Genomic DNA, 18,985 nt, shown 5'->3' on the forward strand with positions numbered 1-18,985 from the left:
GAATCCAAAGCCCGTAGATCTAAGTCTGGGGGTGCCTCCCAGGCGAATCCTCCGCTGCCCATCAATGTAGAGCCTCCTGCCGGTCGTAGCGGTATCTGTCGCGGGTCACGTGACTGGCATCTTGCCCCCGTGACCGCGGCGCGCCGGCGGCGTCATCCTCACCCGCCGCCCGTGTGTCCCGGAGTATCGTATCTTCCTTTCCCACCTCCTTCTCAGGACCAATCGTGACTGGGTCAATCATGTTGCAGTCCCGATCTTTACCGGGTTGATATCCGACCACTCCAGGCTGGCAAGCATGTCCGACTTCTCACGACTGCCCACTCGAGGCAGCAGCTCCTCCCCAACGCCGCCACCTCCCCCTCCGCCAGCTCCCGTGCAACAGAGTCACAAGTATTCCAACCGCGCGGCCAGCGCTCTGGCACGATTCGCCCAGCCCTTCTTCTCCGGGTCTCGGCCTCCCAGTCCACACACGGCGGGAAGCCGGGCGGATCTGTCGGCTAGTCCCCGTTCAACAAGGTCCAAGTCATTACCTGGCGAATCCCAGACAGTCTCCCATAAGACCGGCATCCCGATTGCTGCTCTAGACATCTCCCCGCAGCGGACACATGCAGTCATCGGCGGCAAGGAGATCTTAAAGACGATCCGCGTGTTGCCTGATCACTCCTCAGAGGAGTTTAACCTTCGCAATGCCATCATTAGTTATTCCTCCACTCATCATGTTGGCAGCGGGCTTTCCGCCCGGCATAAAGACCAGCTGACCGTGAGAGACGTGAAGTGGTCACATGGAGAGTACGATCAGATTATTGCCACGGCGGTGGCTAATGGCCGAATTGTAGTCTATGATTTGCACCGGACCGGCTTGGAATGCTGTCGCTTCCAGGGACACAGCCGCCAAGTTCATCGGCTAGCTTTCAACCCGCACCATGCGTCGTGGCTTCTGTCAGGGAGTCAGGATTCTTCCATCCGAATGTGGGACATGCGGACAGCTTCTGCGGAACGTGGTGTTTTGGTGTGTGGGAGCCTTGACCTGTTCCATGGCAACAGTGATGCCATCCGTGATATCAGGTGGTCCCCAACCGACGGGGTCATGTTCGCAACTGCAACGGACAGCGGTGCGATACAATTGTGGGACTGTCGCAGATCTAATGCTCCGTTGATGCGCATCACTGCTCATGACCGACCGTGCTTCTCGGTAGACTGGCACCCCGACGGGAAACACATTGTCAGCGGTGGCACGGATAGGCAAGTCAAGGTCTGGGATTTCTCCTCTTCAGCCGAGCGCAGGCAGAAACCAACTTTTCAGTTCCGGACTCCCCAGGCTGTTCTCAACGTTCGTTGGCGTCCGCCGTCCTGGGCCAGGGAGCTGGAGGGCTCTGGCGATTGGCAGTCATCCCAGGTCGTGACATCTTACGACAAGGAAGATCCCCGAGTGCACCTCTGGGATCTTCGACGGCCGCACATACCATTCCGCGAGTTTGATCGATACGACGCCCATGCTACCGACCTGCTCTGGCATTCAAAAGATCTGTTGTGGACAGTCGGTGAAGCCGGGGCTTTCACCCAAACCGACATCCGATACGCTCCCCAGATTATTAACCAACGGCCGACGTGCTCGGTGGCTTGGAGCCCTAGTGGTGAAGTGCTAGCCTTTGTTCAAAAACGTCCCCAGCGTAGTACTCTAGGCCTCAGCACCACCGAATTTGTCGGTCCTCAACAAGAAGAGAACAGTAGTGGTGAAGTATTGAGCCAGAGCCCTGCTGAAGATGTGCTTGATGAGCCCTCGCTCGCTTCTATTCGTCATCGGCATAGCAAGTCTAGCAGTGCTCGGCAGTCTAAGTCGTTAGGCAGTACTCCGCCTGCTGTGACGGACCTCGTTGCTGTCCTCCCATTAGAGAAGGTTTTGTCAAAGATTAAAACCCCCGAGGCTCGCCAGCTTGGAGCAGTTGGAAGCATCCCAGGGGCTACGATAGATCGAGATACCTTCCAGTATCTGGCTTCACATTATTCTGCTTTGCTCAAAGGTGCAGATGCTGTTCAAGTGGACAAATTGTCATCCTTGCTCGACTCGCTGAATCACAATGCACAATGTTCCGAAGACGTTTCTTTACTCAAATTAGCACAGACCTGGCGCATTATCAAGTTTGCTGTTGTCCAGAAGCTCGAATTCAAAGCAAGAGAGCAGCGTCACTCCTTAGAGAAAGGCTCTCGCACGATGAAGAAGAAGCCTTCCAAGGAAGGCCATATTTCTGAGAAACAAAGGATAACTGAAGATGGGAGGCATGACAAAATAAAAGCCCAGTTGTTCAAAGGTGTAATGGAAAATGAAGCACTGAAATATCCTCTGACAGATTCTGAAAGCGTGTCAAATATGACAACGCCCCTCGCGCAACCATTGCCCGATTCCCCCCTAGGATCTCTGGACAGCTCAACTTCGCACATGACGTCTCTGAACGACAATACGGAAATGAAGCCTCTTCCACCATCAGTTCTCAGTTCTAATCAGGGCACTATGACCTCCAATGATTGGTCATCCATGTCAGATGTCGATCCACAAATAATCCATCAGTTTACGCATCGCCAATCTACTGCAAGCGAAGATGCTCCCATCCCACCCGAAAGTCTGCCGTCCGAACCAGGACGCGCCCCAGTGCGTCAAGATCCAGAGGACGACCAGAGGTCTGCGCCCCGGGCTATTGCTGGTAGAGTGGACTGGCATATGAAGATCCCTCCCGTCGCTCCCAAGGGAGCTGCTGAAGTAGATGAGTATGACCTGAAGATGGAGGATAAAAAGGCGGCCATTCGTGACTATAAAATATTTCCGAAGAAGATTCTTTCACTAGAGTCGCATATGGAGCCGATCAAGCCACCCGGCTTCCATCGCCATGAATCGTCAGAAAGCTTCCCGATGTTCTCCGCCTCAACAGAGAGCTCTCAACCGCCAAAATCAATGGCTACATCGCTGTCGTCGGCAGCCAAGCTGTATGAGGCTCGTGGGAATGGTGGTCGTGACCAAGAGGTCGCTACTGCTGCGCCTGGTAGCAGTTATACTGGAGATAAAGGGGACTCTGTCCCCGGGGCCGCCGCTGCAAATGATAAAGGAAGTCAAGATAGCGAAACTTTGGACGAAAGCATCACATATCCGGAGCATATCCATCTCGAGCGGCCATCCAGCCCCCCTCCACTTTTGAAGGAAAGCCGCCCTTTGAAAGCCGTTGGTAAGTATGACGAAGATGCCCAAGCCCCTGTACGCTTCACCGCGACAATTCCGGGAGCGAGTCAGAATCTACTCGACGTTACTCTCCCGGTTACTCCCGACGTGACGACGAACAAACCATGGAGCGTCGAAATGCTCATTAAAGAAGCAATCAGACACTACCATAGTGGTACTCATGTGGATATTCAGTCCGCTGCGCACTTGCTTCAGAAACTACGCCTTATTTTCCAAGATTGTGACAAGATCCTTCCCGACGAGGAGACTGAATACATATTCAAGGCGTACAATGAGCTGTTGGTGCGTCAGTCGATGTACCTTGAAGCTGCTGAGCTTCGGTTGCTGTGCGTATCATCCTACCCAGCAGTCTACGAGTACGCGCAAGCGGACACATATATAAACGTCTTCTGTTTCACATGCAAACGTCCTTACGAAAACCCAAAAAGCGACAACCGTCGTTGTTATCGTTGCAACACTCCTCAAGAGCCATGTGCCATCTGCATGAGCCTCGAACCGCCTCCCGAGTGGGTTGCGGAACAATCAAGATCATCCGCTTCCTCATGCCAAGAGACGGAATCGGAGGCCACATCACACGCAATGTCATCATCCCGTTCCTCACTGAAAACAGATCTCCTTCCCCAGTCCGAATTGCAGCATCTGGATTCAGCTTTCCCCGACCCCTCCCCGCCTCCTCGGCCTAAAGGATCCACTCTCTGGACGTGGTGCCAAGGCTGCGGCCATGGAGGCCATCTGGCTTGCATAAGTACATGGCTGAATGATGTCTCGGTCAGCGAGGGTGGTTGCGCCATGCCAGGATGCATGCACGATTGTGGTCCGGGCCCTCGTCGCGAACACAATCGCTCCGTGCTGCTCGAAGAGTCGAAGAGACGTGATTCTGCTGGCCGAAAAGCTGGTGTGGGCTTTGTCAAACGAGATACATGGACTAAGGGGGAGAGCAGGGCTGTCGAGAAAGTTCGTGGGATGTTGGGCGTTGGTGCATCGGCGGGGAGCGCTTCCACGACTACGACTACCGCGACGAGCATTGGGCCTAGTGGAGCCTCCACTAGCACCATGTCACCCAAGAAGGTACGGTTGGTAACGCCCAGTGAGCAGGGCCAACCACGCCGAAATGGACCTCGTTCGAGTATTGGGGGCATGAGTGGGCTCAGCAGCTAAGGCAGATTCTTCGGCTTTGATTAATGGCTTTCAAAACAGTGTTCTGTGGAAGATGAGACAATCTCTTCTTCCCTCGAGTTTCTTTGTTCGGCCTGCGTTTTGCGAGTTTGCGGATACCCCCTATTGTTGTCGGTTCAGGCGTCTCGGACTGACTATAGATTACGGTGTCCTGATATTTTGGCTAGGGCTCGGTTCTACTTTCTTCGCTCGGCCCAATCGTAGCCACTGGCGACATTTTTGTTTAAACAATAAAACAATGGAAAACACGCACCGACACGTGTCTATACACACCGAATGGCAGCAAGAACCAGAGTAGTAGTACCTTACCCAACGCCTTAACCAAATTCTATCCACATCCTGCGTGGACGTAGTTCACGCGACCTAGTTTTAATGTTCATGTGAGCCGTACCTATTTTCACGTGATGCCAAGACCATTAGTAAGCAGGAATGAACCACATCATCTTATACATTACTGTAATAAAACCATGTAATTCACTGTATTTAATACATTAATAAAATATTAATTTAACTTTAGAAATATATAAGTTTTTGATTTATAATTAAACTACTTAAAAAATACTTAGAAAGTACTTTTAAAATAATATAATCTTTAAAAATATAATTATATTTTTTTAATAAGATAGCAGATACAAAATATTTAAAAATTAATACTCATATAACTATTTATATTTTCATTATATAATTGTCAAACCCTAGGATCGCTTCTCCCTGTTCCTGTTAGCTTAGCTCCCGTTCCAATACGTACCTTGTGAACTGAATCAAAGGTAGTCAGGTTATTGACTATCTAAAGATGACTTGATCTGAACAGAAGAAGAGAAGTAAGGCCAGATAGTGCCGCGCAGCTATCCGTAAGTAAGTGCAGACAAGTATTGTTACTAAGCTCTATTAAAACATAGATTACTTAAAGACAATTAGAATTGAGCATGAAGAACAGAACTAACTAAGTACATAAAGAAGTGTTCTTATATATCCATTCTCCATATACTATTCTATATACCATCAGGTCTATTATATACTTACTTAATAGTCATAAATCATGATAATATATTATATATTACATACTTATTTATATACTATAATCACATGATCCATATTGCCTGACAGTTCAGGTCGGGATCCTTCTTAATAAGAGCCCCTCTCTGTCTGGATGTGGCCTTCTGCCTGACATGCCTGCCTTACTAGTTATTCAGCTAGCAGAGGTCTGTAACACCACCTCCCCTCCTTCAAGATTCTTATCCTTAAGAACATAAAGGTGCGTGTCCCTCGTCCAGGTTAGTTGAGTTTCTTGATTTTCTTTTTCTCAAGATAGATCATCATGCCTCTGTATAATCATTATAAGGAGTACTGTCAACAGGCTGACCAGATTATTTATAACAGTGTCTAGGTCAACTTTTCTTGTACTTAGTACGATTTCCACAGTCTTTCTTGTTTTATGAATTCCAAAAACCGAAATTGTGTGGCCTGCACTCATCGTGGCTAAAAATATAAAAAGTAATTTTATAGTGATTCTGAGTGGGATAAGCTTTAACATAATAAAGAAAAGATAGCTCAAGAAATTGAGAAGACTGAAGAACAGATTAAACTATTATTTATAAAAATAAAGCAGTTGCAAAAACATCGCAGATTTCTGAAGAATTGTGATAGTCAGATGTTAGATCATGACTCGAATATGTTAAAATAACTGGATAATAAGGATCCTCCAAGCACTGAGGACCTCCAAGAGCTAAAGCATCTGGCTAATGAATATAACGCTGCTCAACTTGCCACTATATCAGACACTCTTAGTCTAACTCAGTTAGTTAGTTTCCCTTCTTTCTAGACAAATTTTAATCTGTCTGTTAGTAGTACTACTCCACAAGCTGGTAATAACCTGTTAAATTCTTGATAAGTTCCCACGTGTTTTCTGAGATATCATATTCTTCCTATTTTATTAAATACTGTAATCTGCTACTAATCTTCTTATAGTCCAGGATCTTTTTAACTTTATATTCTTTCTCTGTATTATTATCAATCTCCATATTTTCTGTAATTTTAGCATTTTTTAATACGGGTTTCAATAATGAGATATAAAATACTGGATAAATTTTATTCATTGATTTTGGCAACCTTAACTTATAGTTAACCAGTCTTTTCTTATCTTTAATAATAAATAATCTTAGCTTATAATAATCAAGCTTCTGACTTAGTTATTTTATCTTAATATTTTTATAAAGTAAAAACATCTTCTTTCCTTTTTTAAGATTAGATTCTTTTTTATATCTATAATTATAGTACATCTTGCTGCGCAAGTTTATAAACTTAATATCTTAAAATAACTGTAAATACATGTTTTCCATAAATATAATAATATTCTTAATTATATTAGTTACTTACTACTTTTCTAATAACATTTCCAAAAACCTTGGGTAATATCTGTAATTAGTATAAAACAGTGAGATTTTAATAATTAAGTAACTAATATTATTATATAAGAACTATATTATTAATAATAGATTTATTTAATTGTTTTATTAATAGTTCACGTAGTATCTCAGATATTATTTAATTATCTAATTAACTCTTTTTATTTATCTATTTATCTGCAGATAATAAGTTATTATTATTTATTCTTTTATTTTTATAAGATCTACAAGTAATCTTCAGAACTTTAAGATAAATAACTTATCTTGATTTAATATAATATACTTTAATATTTTATAATATGTAACAATATTTTCTAAAAATAGTTCTACTATCTATATTACTGTTATTATTATCTTACTTAATATAAGATAGATATATTTAGTAAAGTAATTAATAATGATTATAATAGTATTAAATCCTTCCGATTCTGATAATAAACTAATAAAGTTAATTATTATTTATTTTTATAATTATTATAGCATCTCCTGTACTTATATTTATCTATAAGGCTGGTATCTTACAGACTTATTTCTAATATAAGTCTTATATTATTTAATATAATCACGTACTTTCTATCTGAGGTTCAGAATATAGTAATTCCTTATAATTAGTTCAGTTATCTTTTCTACTCTTAAATAACCCTTAAGCAGTCTATTATAGTATCTAGCCATAATCTTTATCCTTATTATAGTTGATACAAAGATTAACTTATAAAAATAGGCTAGTCTATTTTTATTAATAGTAATCTTGTCTGGTAAGTCCTTACTCATTTCTTAGAATATTTTATCATTTTTTATATCTTTAGTCAATTATTTAATTAGATTATTACCTATTTTCAATATTGCTGCTAGATTGGTCTTGTTATAGCTAATTAATTCATCCGTGTTTCGCTTCAGGATGGCTGGTTTAATAACCTTCTTATCTAGTTTATAATCTGGTCTGCGGCTCAGTACATCTATATATTTATTCTCTGCTCTTTTACAGTGTATAATTCTGAAGTCATATTATAATAGAATCTTAGTTCATCATGCTTGCCTTCTGGTCAATTTTTTAGTTATTATAAAGTAGGTTAATTTCTTATGGTCTATTTTTATAATAACAGTATGCTTTATTTTTAAGATAGATTCTTTACTGTTTAAATATTATTATTATAGCTAGCAATTCCTTATTATAAATATCATAGTTGAGTTTTACTTGAACCAACTTTCTTGAGTAAAATATAATCAGTCTTAGCTTTTTATTTTCTCCGGGTTGCGTTATACGCATATTAATAATATAGTCTGATATATCGGTTTTGATGGTTATTTCTTTTTTTAGATTATACTGTACAAGTACTGGTAATATAATAAGTCATTACTTAATATTTTCAAACGCGTTCTACTGTGGTTCTTTTTACTAGTACTTCTTTAACTTCTTTATAAGCTTAAAGAATAGTATTATATGGATAGCGTATCTGTCTATGAATCATTAATAGTAGTTAATTAATCTGATAAACTGCTGTAGTTCTTTCAGATTTCTAGATTAAGGCTAATCCCATATAACTTACACTTTAGCTTGCTTAGTATAGATTCTTTTTATAGATATCCAGTATTTTAAAAACTTCGTTTCCTATACATGAAATTCACACTTTTTCAGCTTATATTATAACTGATATAGATATAATTTATATAGAACTAATCTTATATATTGTCAAACCCTAGGATCGCTTCTCCCTGTTCCTGTTAGCTTAGCTCCCGTTCCGATACGTACCTTGTGAACTGAATCAAAGGTAGTCAGGTTGTTAACTATCTAAAGATGACTTGATCTGAACAGAAGAAGAGAAGTAAGGCCAGATAGTGCCGCGCAGCTATCCGTAAGTAAGTGCGGACAAGTGTTATCGCTAAGCTCTACCAAAATATAGGTTACTTAAAGATAATATGAATTAAGCACGAAGAACAGAACTAGTTAAGTACATGAAAGAGTATCCTTATATCCTATCCTTTATATACCATTTCATATACCATTCAGGGTAGATCAAGGATTGATCTAATCATATTCCTAGATTCCATATACTATATCATATATCCTTGATAATAGATCTAATGGTAGATAGTCACGTGACACAGCATTACCTCGGGTATTATCCTAACCGGGATCTTACTTAATAAGAGTTGCTGGCTGCCTGAGTCCTTCCTGATCATTACCTTTCTGCCTGATGAGTCTGCTTCTGCTAGTAACCTGGCTAGCAGGGGTCTGTAACATCACTCTCCCTTCTTCGAGGTTTCTTATTCTTAAGAGACATAAAGATGCGTGTCCCTCCTGTATTGGTTAAGTTTTCTCAATTTCTCTTTTTCCTATGATAGTCCATCATGTCTCGTCGTTGCGCTAATCATGATCAGGTGAAGGAATGTATCCGTCAGTCTAATAAGATTCATGATAATAGTTTTATCATTGAAAGTTCCTGCAAATATTATTTCCTGAGAGGCATCTCTTGTATTATGGATTTAAAGAGCTAAAATTATGCTGCCTGTACTTGTTATGACTGAAAATATGAAAAACAATTTTACAGTGATAGGGAGTGGAATGATTTAAAATACAATTAATCAGATATGTAAAACAAACTTGCTAAGGCCCTTACTGAACAGGCCCGTATTGCTGCCAAAGTGGCTTACTTATTCAAGCAACAGCAGTTTCTAAAAGATCGTGGCGAGCGGATGTTGGATCACGACTCGACTGTGTTGGAGCGGCTGGATGAGGAGGATCCTCCAAGCGCTGAGGATCTTCGAGAGCTAGAGCGTCTGGCTGACGAACACGACGCCGCTCAACTTGCCGCTGCGTCAGACACTCCTAGTCTGACTCAGTTGGTTGGTTCCCCTTCATTCTGGGCGAACTTTGACCTGTCTGTTAGTGGTACTGCTCCACAAGTTGATGGCAACCCATCAAATTCTTAATAGGTTTCCACGTGTTTTCTGAGATATCATATCCTACCCATTTCACCAGATACTTTAACCTGCTACTAATCTTCTTGTGGTCCAGGATTTTTTTAACTTCATATTCTTCTTCTATATTATTATCAATCTCCATGTTTTCTGTAATTCTAGCGTTCTTTAGTACAGGTTCTAATAATAAGATATAAAATACTGGATAAATTCTGTTCATTGATTTTAACAACCTTAACTTATAATTAACCAGTCCCTTCTTGTCTTCAATGATAAATAGTCCTAGCTTATGATAGTCAAGCTTCTGACTTAGTTATTTTATCTTGATATTTCTACAAAGTAGGAATATCTTTTCTTCTCTTTTAAGATCAGGTTTTCTCTTATATTTATGATTATAGTATATCTTGCTGTGCAAGTTCATGAACTTGATATCTTAGGATAACTGTAAGTATATATTTTCTATAAATATAATAATATTCTCAGTTATATTAGTAACTTATTACTTTCTTAATAGTGTTTTCAGAAACCTTGGGTGATATCTGTAATTGGTGTAAAACAGTAAGATTCTAATAGTTAAGTAACTGATATTATTATATAAGAATTATATTATTGATAATAAATTTATCTAATTATCTTACTAGTAATTTACATAATACTTTAGATATTGTTTAATTATCTGGTTAATTCTTTCTATTTACTTATTTATCTGCGGGTGGTAAGTTATTATTATTTATTCTTTTATTCTTATAAGATCTGCGAGTGATCTCCAGAACTTTAAGATAAATAACTTATTTTGATTTAATATAATATACTTTAATATCTTATAATATATAACAATATTTTCTAGAAACAGTTCTGCCATCTGTATTACTGTTATTATTATCTTACTTAGTATAAGATAGATATATTTAATAAAGTAATTGGTGATGACTGTGATAGCGTTAAACCCTTCTGATTTTGGTAGTAGACTAATAAAGTTAATTATTATCTATTTTTATAGCTGTTGTAGCGCCTTCTGTACTTATATTTATCCATAAGATTAGTATTTTACAGATTTATTTCTAATACAAGTCTTATATTGTCTAATATAATCACATATCTTTTGTCTGAGGTTCGGAATGTAGTAATTCTTCATAATTAGTTTAATTATCTTTTTAACTTCTAGATAACCCTTGAGTGGTCTATCATAATATCTAGCCATAATCTCTATTCTTATTATAGTTAATATAAAGATTAATCTGTAAAAGTATGCTAGTCTATCTTTATTAATAATAATCTTGTCTGATAAGTCCTTACTCATTTTCTAGAATATTTTATTATTTTTTATACCTTTAGTTAATTATTTAATTAGATTACTACTTATTTCTAATATTACTGTTAAGTTGGTCTTGTTATAGCTGATCAACTTATCCATGTTTTGCTTCAGGATGGCCAGTTCGATAGTCTTTTTATTTAGTTTATAATCTGGCCTGCGGCTCAGTGTATCTACATATCCATTCTCTACTTTCTTACAGTGTATGATTCTGAAGTCATATTATGACAGAATCTCAGCCCATCGTGCCTGCCTTCTGGTCAACTTTTTGATTATTGTGAAGTAAGTCAAGTTTTTATAGTCTGTCTTTATAATAACAATATGTTTTGTCTTTTCAAGATAGACTTTCTACTACTTAAATGCTATTACTATAGCTAGTAATTCCTTATTATAAATGTCATAATTGAGTTCTGCTTGAACTAACTTTCTTAAGTAAAATATAATCAGTCTTGACTTTCTATCTTTTCTGGGTTGCGTCATATGCATACTAATAATATAGTCTAATATATTGATTTTAATGGTTGTTTCTTTCTCTGGATCGTGCTATGCAAGTACTAGTAATATAGTAAATTACTATTTAATATCTTTAAACATGTTTTGCTGTGGTTCTTTCCACTAATACTTCTTTAACTTCTTTATAAGCTTGAAGAGTAATATTATATAGATAATATATCCGTCTATAAATCATTAATAATAGTTAATTAATCTGATAAACTGCTGTAATTCTTTCAGATTTCTGGATTAAGACTAATCCTGTATAACTTATACTTTTACTCACTTAGTATGGATTTTCTTTATAAATATTTAATATTCCAAAAACTCTGTCTCCTGTATATAGAATTCATACTTCTTTAGCTTATATTATAACTAATATAGATATAGTTTATACAGAACTAGTCTTACATGCCTTATATGTTCTTTCTTAATCTTTAAAAAGATTAATATATTATCTAGATAAGTGATTATAAACCTGTCAAGATATTTTCCAAAAACCTTATTAATATATTACTGAAATGATACTAGTGTATTAGTAAGCCTAAATAATATAATCAAGTACTTAAAGTATCTGTACTTTATTTTAAACATGGTTTTCCATTCTTCACCTTTCATGATGCGTATACAATAATATATATCTATAATATCAAGTTTAGTAAATTACTTTATTCCTTATATCTTATCTTAGATTTCCAAAATCAAAGATAACGGGTGTTAATCCTTAATCATAATAATATTCAGTGACTAATAATTCATGTATAGCTGTAAACTATTGTCCTTTTTTAGTATAAATAGAACTCCATGTCCTACTGGTGACTTTAAAGGCCTGATATTATCTTTAGCTAGCTGGTTATTAATATATTCTTATAGTGCTTGTGATTTCTTTTTAGATATTAAATAAATCTTTTTATATACCAGTGACTTTTCTTTCTCTATAAAAATAGTATGGTCATGCTTTCTATACTGAGATAATTCAGGTTACTCTAACTATTTAAACAAGTCTTTAAATCTTTTATACTATAATGGAATCTGTGTATTACTCTTGACTATAGCTAGAAGTTCCTATAAATCTTCTAGTCTCTGGATAATCATCTCAATCTTAATATTAAAACTATTAATACTATACTCACAGTACTCTTTTATTATTGTTAATACCTATCTTAATAATTCTATAAACCAATCTCTCTGTAATGGCTTAATTGCTGTTATTACTTATATAACTATATTTAAAGTATTATTTTTCTTTAAGTTACCTCTGATACCTGGCGCGTTAGGCTTTTATAATGATCTTAATCTTTCCTTACTAGATTGCTTAATCCTTACTTCAGCTTCTTGTTAACTAGCAGACTGTATAGATCTAGATTCTATACCTAGTCCTTGCTGGTATCATCTTAGACAATCATAATTTATGAATTAGAGACTCTCAGTTTTCTAATCAATCTGTGGATTATGATTCCTGAGTTATAGAATCTCTAATATAATATTATACTATCTTAAAGATATTATATTAAAGTCTATATACTTATAGTAATCCTTTACAGTCATAAATACCAGTCTTAACTTAACTATTAATATAAGAGTTTCCAAATTCTCTCTATTTAGTCCTGCAATTGGTTCAGATTCTGCTTTTTATTGTCTAAATATTTCAAGCTATTGCATGAATCCTGGATGCATGAAGTTTCTAGTTATTCTAGAGTTTATTAGTATTTAGGCTAGTTAATCTAATATAATTACTTAGATCTTTAAATATAATCTTAATTTTGTAACTGCTAACTGCTGTTTCAGCTAGTTAGGTTCTAACTATTATAGATATCTTCTTAAAAATCTTAAGTCTTTTATTTTTATCATGTAGTATATTATACACTAATTATTAAAACATACTAGTTAATATATTAATCTGTAATAAAAGTGTCTCTAATACTTTTTACACGCGCAATCAAAAATATTATATAGATAATGACTTATCTTAGTCCTAACTACTTCCAGTACCTTAGATTGGTAATTAATAATATATTTCTAATTATAGTATATTAAGCATGTATTCATGTAGTATATAAGTCAAGAAAGTTTATCATATCTTTAATAATCTTTACTTTCTTTAAAATAAATATACAGACATGGTTTATCATATCAAGACTTTATTTCTGCAATATTTATCTTCTAGTTAATTTCTAATAACTGATAATAATAATCTATATTATCCTGTCTATATGTTAAATAAACTTCTAGATAACAAGGATATTTCTATAAATATTGCTCCCAAGTCTTATTCCATGATTTCCAATATTTTAAATTCTAATGTAGGCAATACTGCATAATCATCTTAAACTTTAGACAGAATTATGCTAGATTTTCTAAGATCTTCTTCAAAATACGGTCTAACTAATAAGCAACATCCTCTTAATCATTCTTCTAGTTCTCTTTATCCTTATCTCACTGCAATGAACAGAGTTTACTAATTTTTAATAAGGATTTTTCAGAGATATCGGGTATCTCGCTGAGTCTCTTCTTACTAGGTTCAAGATCTTTAAATAGTATATCATACTCTTTGTCCAACAGTTCATCTTTATTTTAAACTATATTAGGATAGTTATTCCTCAAAACTGGCTTATAACTATTATTATTAACTTTTATAGTCCAAACTAATGGTATAGACAATCATCAATCCTCTTGTTAACTAAATAGTACTGTTAACTTATCTAGAATAGCCTGTTATCTCAACCAATCACAGTGCATCCTGTTCTCTGATAGCTGACCATGCTAAATAATATATAGCTTTTTATTATCTAATATCTACGTCGCAGATTCCGTCCAAACCTCGTGCTGAATGGTAATGACATCATAGACTCCTCTGCCTTGATCCTGGTTCATAGCTCTTAATTACTTCTAAGACTGTTTCTGACTGCAGTCCTTTGACTGGTGACCTGCTTTACCGCAGCTAAAGTACAAGCGGTCTTGTTTGCGCTGTTCAAGTTCCTCCTTAGACACTTGAGTCTCTTGAGTCTGATGCTGTGCTGCATCCAGCTCCATAGGCTTCGGCCTGTAGGGATCTTTGTATCCCAAGCTTCTAGGTTATACTGACCTTCTGTTATTAGCTTGGTAACCTGGCTGATTATTATGTTAAGATATAGACTCACTAGTCCACTAACCCTCTTATTATTTTATATTAAAGTTATATAGCTTATTATCAATCTTCACTGCTGCTTTGATCATCTTGGCCAAGGTATCCAGTTATTCTTACCAAATAATCTTTTCTTGGATCTCTATCTTAAGTCCTTTTTTAAATCATGAAATATAAGTATCATCATCCCAGTCCAGGTAACTAATAACTTGCTGAAACTCTAAAGTATATATAGATACTAATCTTATCTACTTAAATCACTATAACTTTTACTCAATATTTTATGCTGTATTAATGTCTCTAAATATCTGTTTAAGACACTGTTTAAATCTGGTATAACTAGCAAAAAATCATTTTATATTATTATTTTAGTTATTTATTAACTTCTCTTATCACTTATAGATATATAGTTTAAACTAATTAAATACCGCTCCGGTAAGATAAGTAGACGTAAAAAAGATCTTATTCTCTTTATTCTTAAGCTTTTTCTTGTTTATATTGAGATACAAGTCCAACTAGGTCAAGAAAGCCCTGAGCTTCGCTTGTTTGCTGTCGAATAGCTCGGGTAGTCAGATCTTAACAGATTTAACTAATAAGCAACCTTCAAGTAACTGGTTCTTTTGTTCTAAGGCCGTGATGCTTTCTTGTAGCTGACTAACCATATCTATCAGTTCCTTGGTTGTCAGGCCCTGTTACTGAGGTGCTTATAATATATTTGATATAGTTAACATAATGACTAATTATTACTGGGTAACACTCGTACTGACTGGTGCTCAATATATCAAATCCTAGGATCGCTTCTCCCTGTTCCTGTTAGCTTAGCTTCCGTTCTGATACGTACCTTGTGAACTGAATCAAAGATAGTCAGATTATTAACTATCTAAAGATGACTTGATCTGAACAGAAGAAGAGAAGTAAGGCCAGATAGTGCCATGCAGCTATCCGTAAGTAAGTGCGGATAAGTGTTGTTGTTAAGCTCTACTAAAATGTAGGTTACTTAAAGACAATATGAATTGAGCATGAAAAACAGAACTAGCTAAGTATATGAAAGAGTATCTTTATATCTTATCCTTTATATACCATTTTATATACCATTCAGGATAGATTGAGAGTTGATCTAATCATGTTCCTGGATTCTGTATACCATATTGTATATCCTCGATGGTAGATCTGATGGTAGATGGTCACGTGACATAGTGTTGCCTCGGGTGTTACCCCAACCGGGATCTTACTTAATAAGAGTTGCTGGCTGCCCGAGTCCTTCCTGGTCGTTACCTTTCTGCCCGACGAGTCCGCTTCTGCTAGTAACCTGGCTAGCAGGGGTCTGTAACATATATCTTATATATTCTTTCTTAGTCTTTAAGAAGATTAATATATTATCTAAGTAAGTAATTATAAACTTGTCAAGATATTTTTTAAGAATTTTATTAATATATTACTGAAATGATGCTGGTGCGTTAGTAAGTCTAAATAATATAATTAAGTATTTAAAATATCTATACTTTATTTTAAATATGGTTTTTCATTCTTTATCTTTTATAATATATATACAGTAATATACATCTGTAATATTAAGTTTAGTAAACTACTTTATTTCTTATATCTTATCTTAAATTTCTGAAATCAAAGATAACAAGTATTAATCCTTGATTATGATAGTATTCAGTGGCTAATAATTCATGTATAGTTATAAATTACTATTCTTTTTCAGTATAAATAGGACTCTATATTCTATTAATGACTTTAAAGACTTAATATTATCTTTAACTAGCTAATTATTAATATATTCTTATAGTACCTGCAATTTCTTTTTAGATATTAGATAAATCTTTTTATATATTAATAACTTTTCTTTCTTTATAAGAATAATATGATTATACTTTCCGTGCTGAGATGATTCAGATTGCTCTAGCTACTTAAATAAGTCTTTAAATCTTTTATACTATGATAGAATCTGCACGTTACTTTTGACTGCAGCTAGAAGTTTCCATGAATCTTCTAATCCCTGGACAGTCATCTTAATCTCTGTATTAAAGTTATTAATACTATACTTATAATATTCTTTTATTATTATTAATATCTATCTTAATAATTCCATGAGCTAATCTCTCTGTAATGACTTAATTATTATTATTATTTATATAACTATACTTAAGATATTATTTTCCTTTAAGTTATCTCTGATACTTGGCGCGTTAGACTTTTATAGCAATCTCAATCTCCCCTTACTAGATTACTTAGTTCTTACTTTAGCTTCTTGCTGAATAGCGGGCTGTATAGATCCAGACCCCATACCTAGTCCTTGTTAATGTTATCTTAGATAATCATAATTCGTGAATTAAAGACTCTCAGTCTTCTAATTAATCTGTGAATTATGATTTCTAAGTTATAAAATCCTTAATATAATATTATATTATCTTAAAGATATCATATTAAAGTCTATATATTTATAATAATTCTTTACAGTTATAGATACGGTTCCTGACTTAATTATTAATATAAGAGTTCTCAAATTCTTTTTATTTAATTCTACAATCAGTTCAGGTTTTTTTTTCTATTATCTAAGTATTTTAAGCTGTTACATGAATTGCGGATACATGAAGTTTCTGATTATTCTAGAGTTTATCAGTACTTAGGCTAATCAATCTAATATAATTACTTAAATCTTTAAATATGATCTTAATTTAGTAACTGCTAACTACTGTTCCAGCTAGTTAGGTTTTAACTACTGTGAATATCTCTTTAAAAATCTTAAGTCTTTTATCTTTATCGCGTAGTATATCATGCACTGATTATTAAAATATGTTAATTAATATATTAATCTATAATAAGAATGTTTCTAGTACTCTTTGCACATGTATTTAAAGATATTATATAGATAGTAACTTATCTTAGCCTTAATCACTTTCAATATCTTAAATCAGTAGTTAGTAATATACTTCTAATTATAATATATTAAGCATGTGTTTATATAGCATACAAGTTAAAGGAGTTTATCATATTTTTAATAATCTTTACTTTCTTTAAAATAAATATATAAATATGATTTGTCATACCAAGGCTCTGTTTCTATAATATTTATCTTCTAGCTAATCTTTAATAGCTAGTAATAATAGTTCATATTATCTTATCTATATATTAAACAAACTTTCGGGTGACAAGAGCATCTTTATAAATATTATTTTTAAGTCTTATTTTATGATTTTTAATATTTTAAATCCTAATGTGGGCAATACTGCATAATCATCTTAAACTCTGGACAGAATCATGCTGAATTCTCTGAGATCTTTTTCAAGATACGGTTTAATTAATAAGTAATATTCTCTTAATTATTCTTTTAGTTTTTCTTGTCCTTATCTTGCTGCAATAAACAGAGTTTATTAATTTCTGATAAAGATTTTTTAAGAGTATCAGGTATCTTGTTAAGTCTTTTTTTACTAGGTTTAAGATCTTTAAGTAATATACTATATTCTTTATCTAATAGTTTATTCTTATCTTAAACTATACTGAGATAATCGTTTCTTGAAATTAGCTTATAACTATTATTATTGATTTTTATAGTCCAAACTAATGGTATAGATAATTATTAATCCTCTTGTTAACTAGATGGTACTATTAACTTATCTGGGATGGCCTGTTATCTTAACTAATCATAATATATTCTGTTCTCTAATAACTAACCATGCTGAATAGCATGTAGCTTCTTACTATTTAATATCTGTATTATAGATTCTATCTAAACTTTGTACTAAATAGTGGTGATATTATAGACTTCTCTGCCTTGGTCTTGGTACATAGCCCTTAATTACTTCTGAGGCTATTACTGTTTCTGACTATAGTTTTTTGATTGGTGACCTACTTTACCGCAGCTGAAGCACAAGCAGTCTTGTTTATACTATTCAAGTTTCTTCTTAGACACTTGAATCTGTTGAGTCTAATGCTGTGCTGCATCCAGCTTCATAGGTTTCAGTCTATAAGGATCTTTATATCTCAAGCTCTTAGGTTGTGCCGACCTTTCATTATTGGCTTAATAACCTGGCTGATTATTATATTAAGATATAGACCTGCTGGTCCACTAATCCTTTTATTATTTTATATTAAAGTTATATAATTTATTGTTAATCTTTACAGTTATTTTAATCATCTTGGCCAAGGTGTCCGGTTATTCTTACTAAATGATCTTTTCTTGGATCTCTATCTTAAGTCCTTTTTTAAATTATAAAATATAAGTATTATTATCCTAGTCTAAGTGATTAATGACTTGCTGAAACTCCGAAGCATATATAGATACTAATCCTGTTTACTTAAGTTATTATAACTTTTACTCA

The 18,985-nt window shown here is 35.0% G+C and overlaps 1 protein-coding gene across 1 annotated transcript; it reads left to right on the forward strand.

Moving 5' to 3' along the window:
- The first annotated feature begins 207 nt into the window (after window positions 1–207).
- On the forward strand, window positions 208–4,817 carry BO94DRAFT_513817 (WD repeat protein). Its single transcript, XM_025609856.1, has one exon. The coding sequence runs from the start codon at window positions 296–298 to the stop codon at window positions 4,385–4,387; it is 4,092 nt and encodes a 1,363-aa protein (XP_025469291.1). The 5' UTR covers window positions 208–295; the 3' UTR covers window positions 4,388–4,817.
- Window positions 4,818–18,985: the final 14,168 nt, after the last annotated feature.

The sequence above is a fragment of the Aspergillus sclerotioniger genome (assembly GCF_003184525.1).
Source record: "Aspergillus sclerotioniger CBS 115572 chromosome Unknown BO94scaffold_9, whole genome shotgun sequence".
NCBI lineage: Eukaryota > Fungi > Ascomycota > Eurotiomycetes > Eurotiales > Aspergillaceae > Aspergillus > Aspergillus sclerotioniger.

Bases quoted from the DNA above. Each gene is read 5' to 3' on its own strand.
- BO94DRAFT_513817 (XM_025609856.1), top strand. From the start codon at position 296: ATGTCCGACTTCTCACGACTGCCCACTCGAGGCAGCAGCTCCTCCCCA.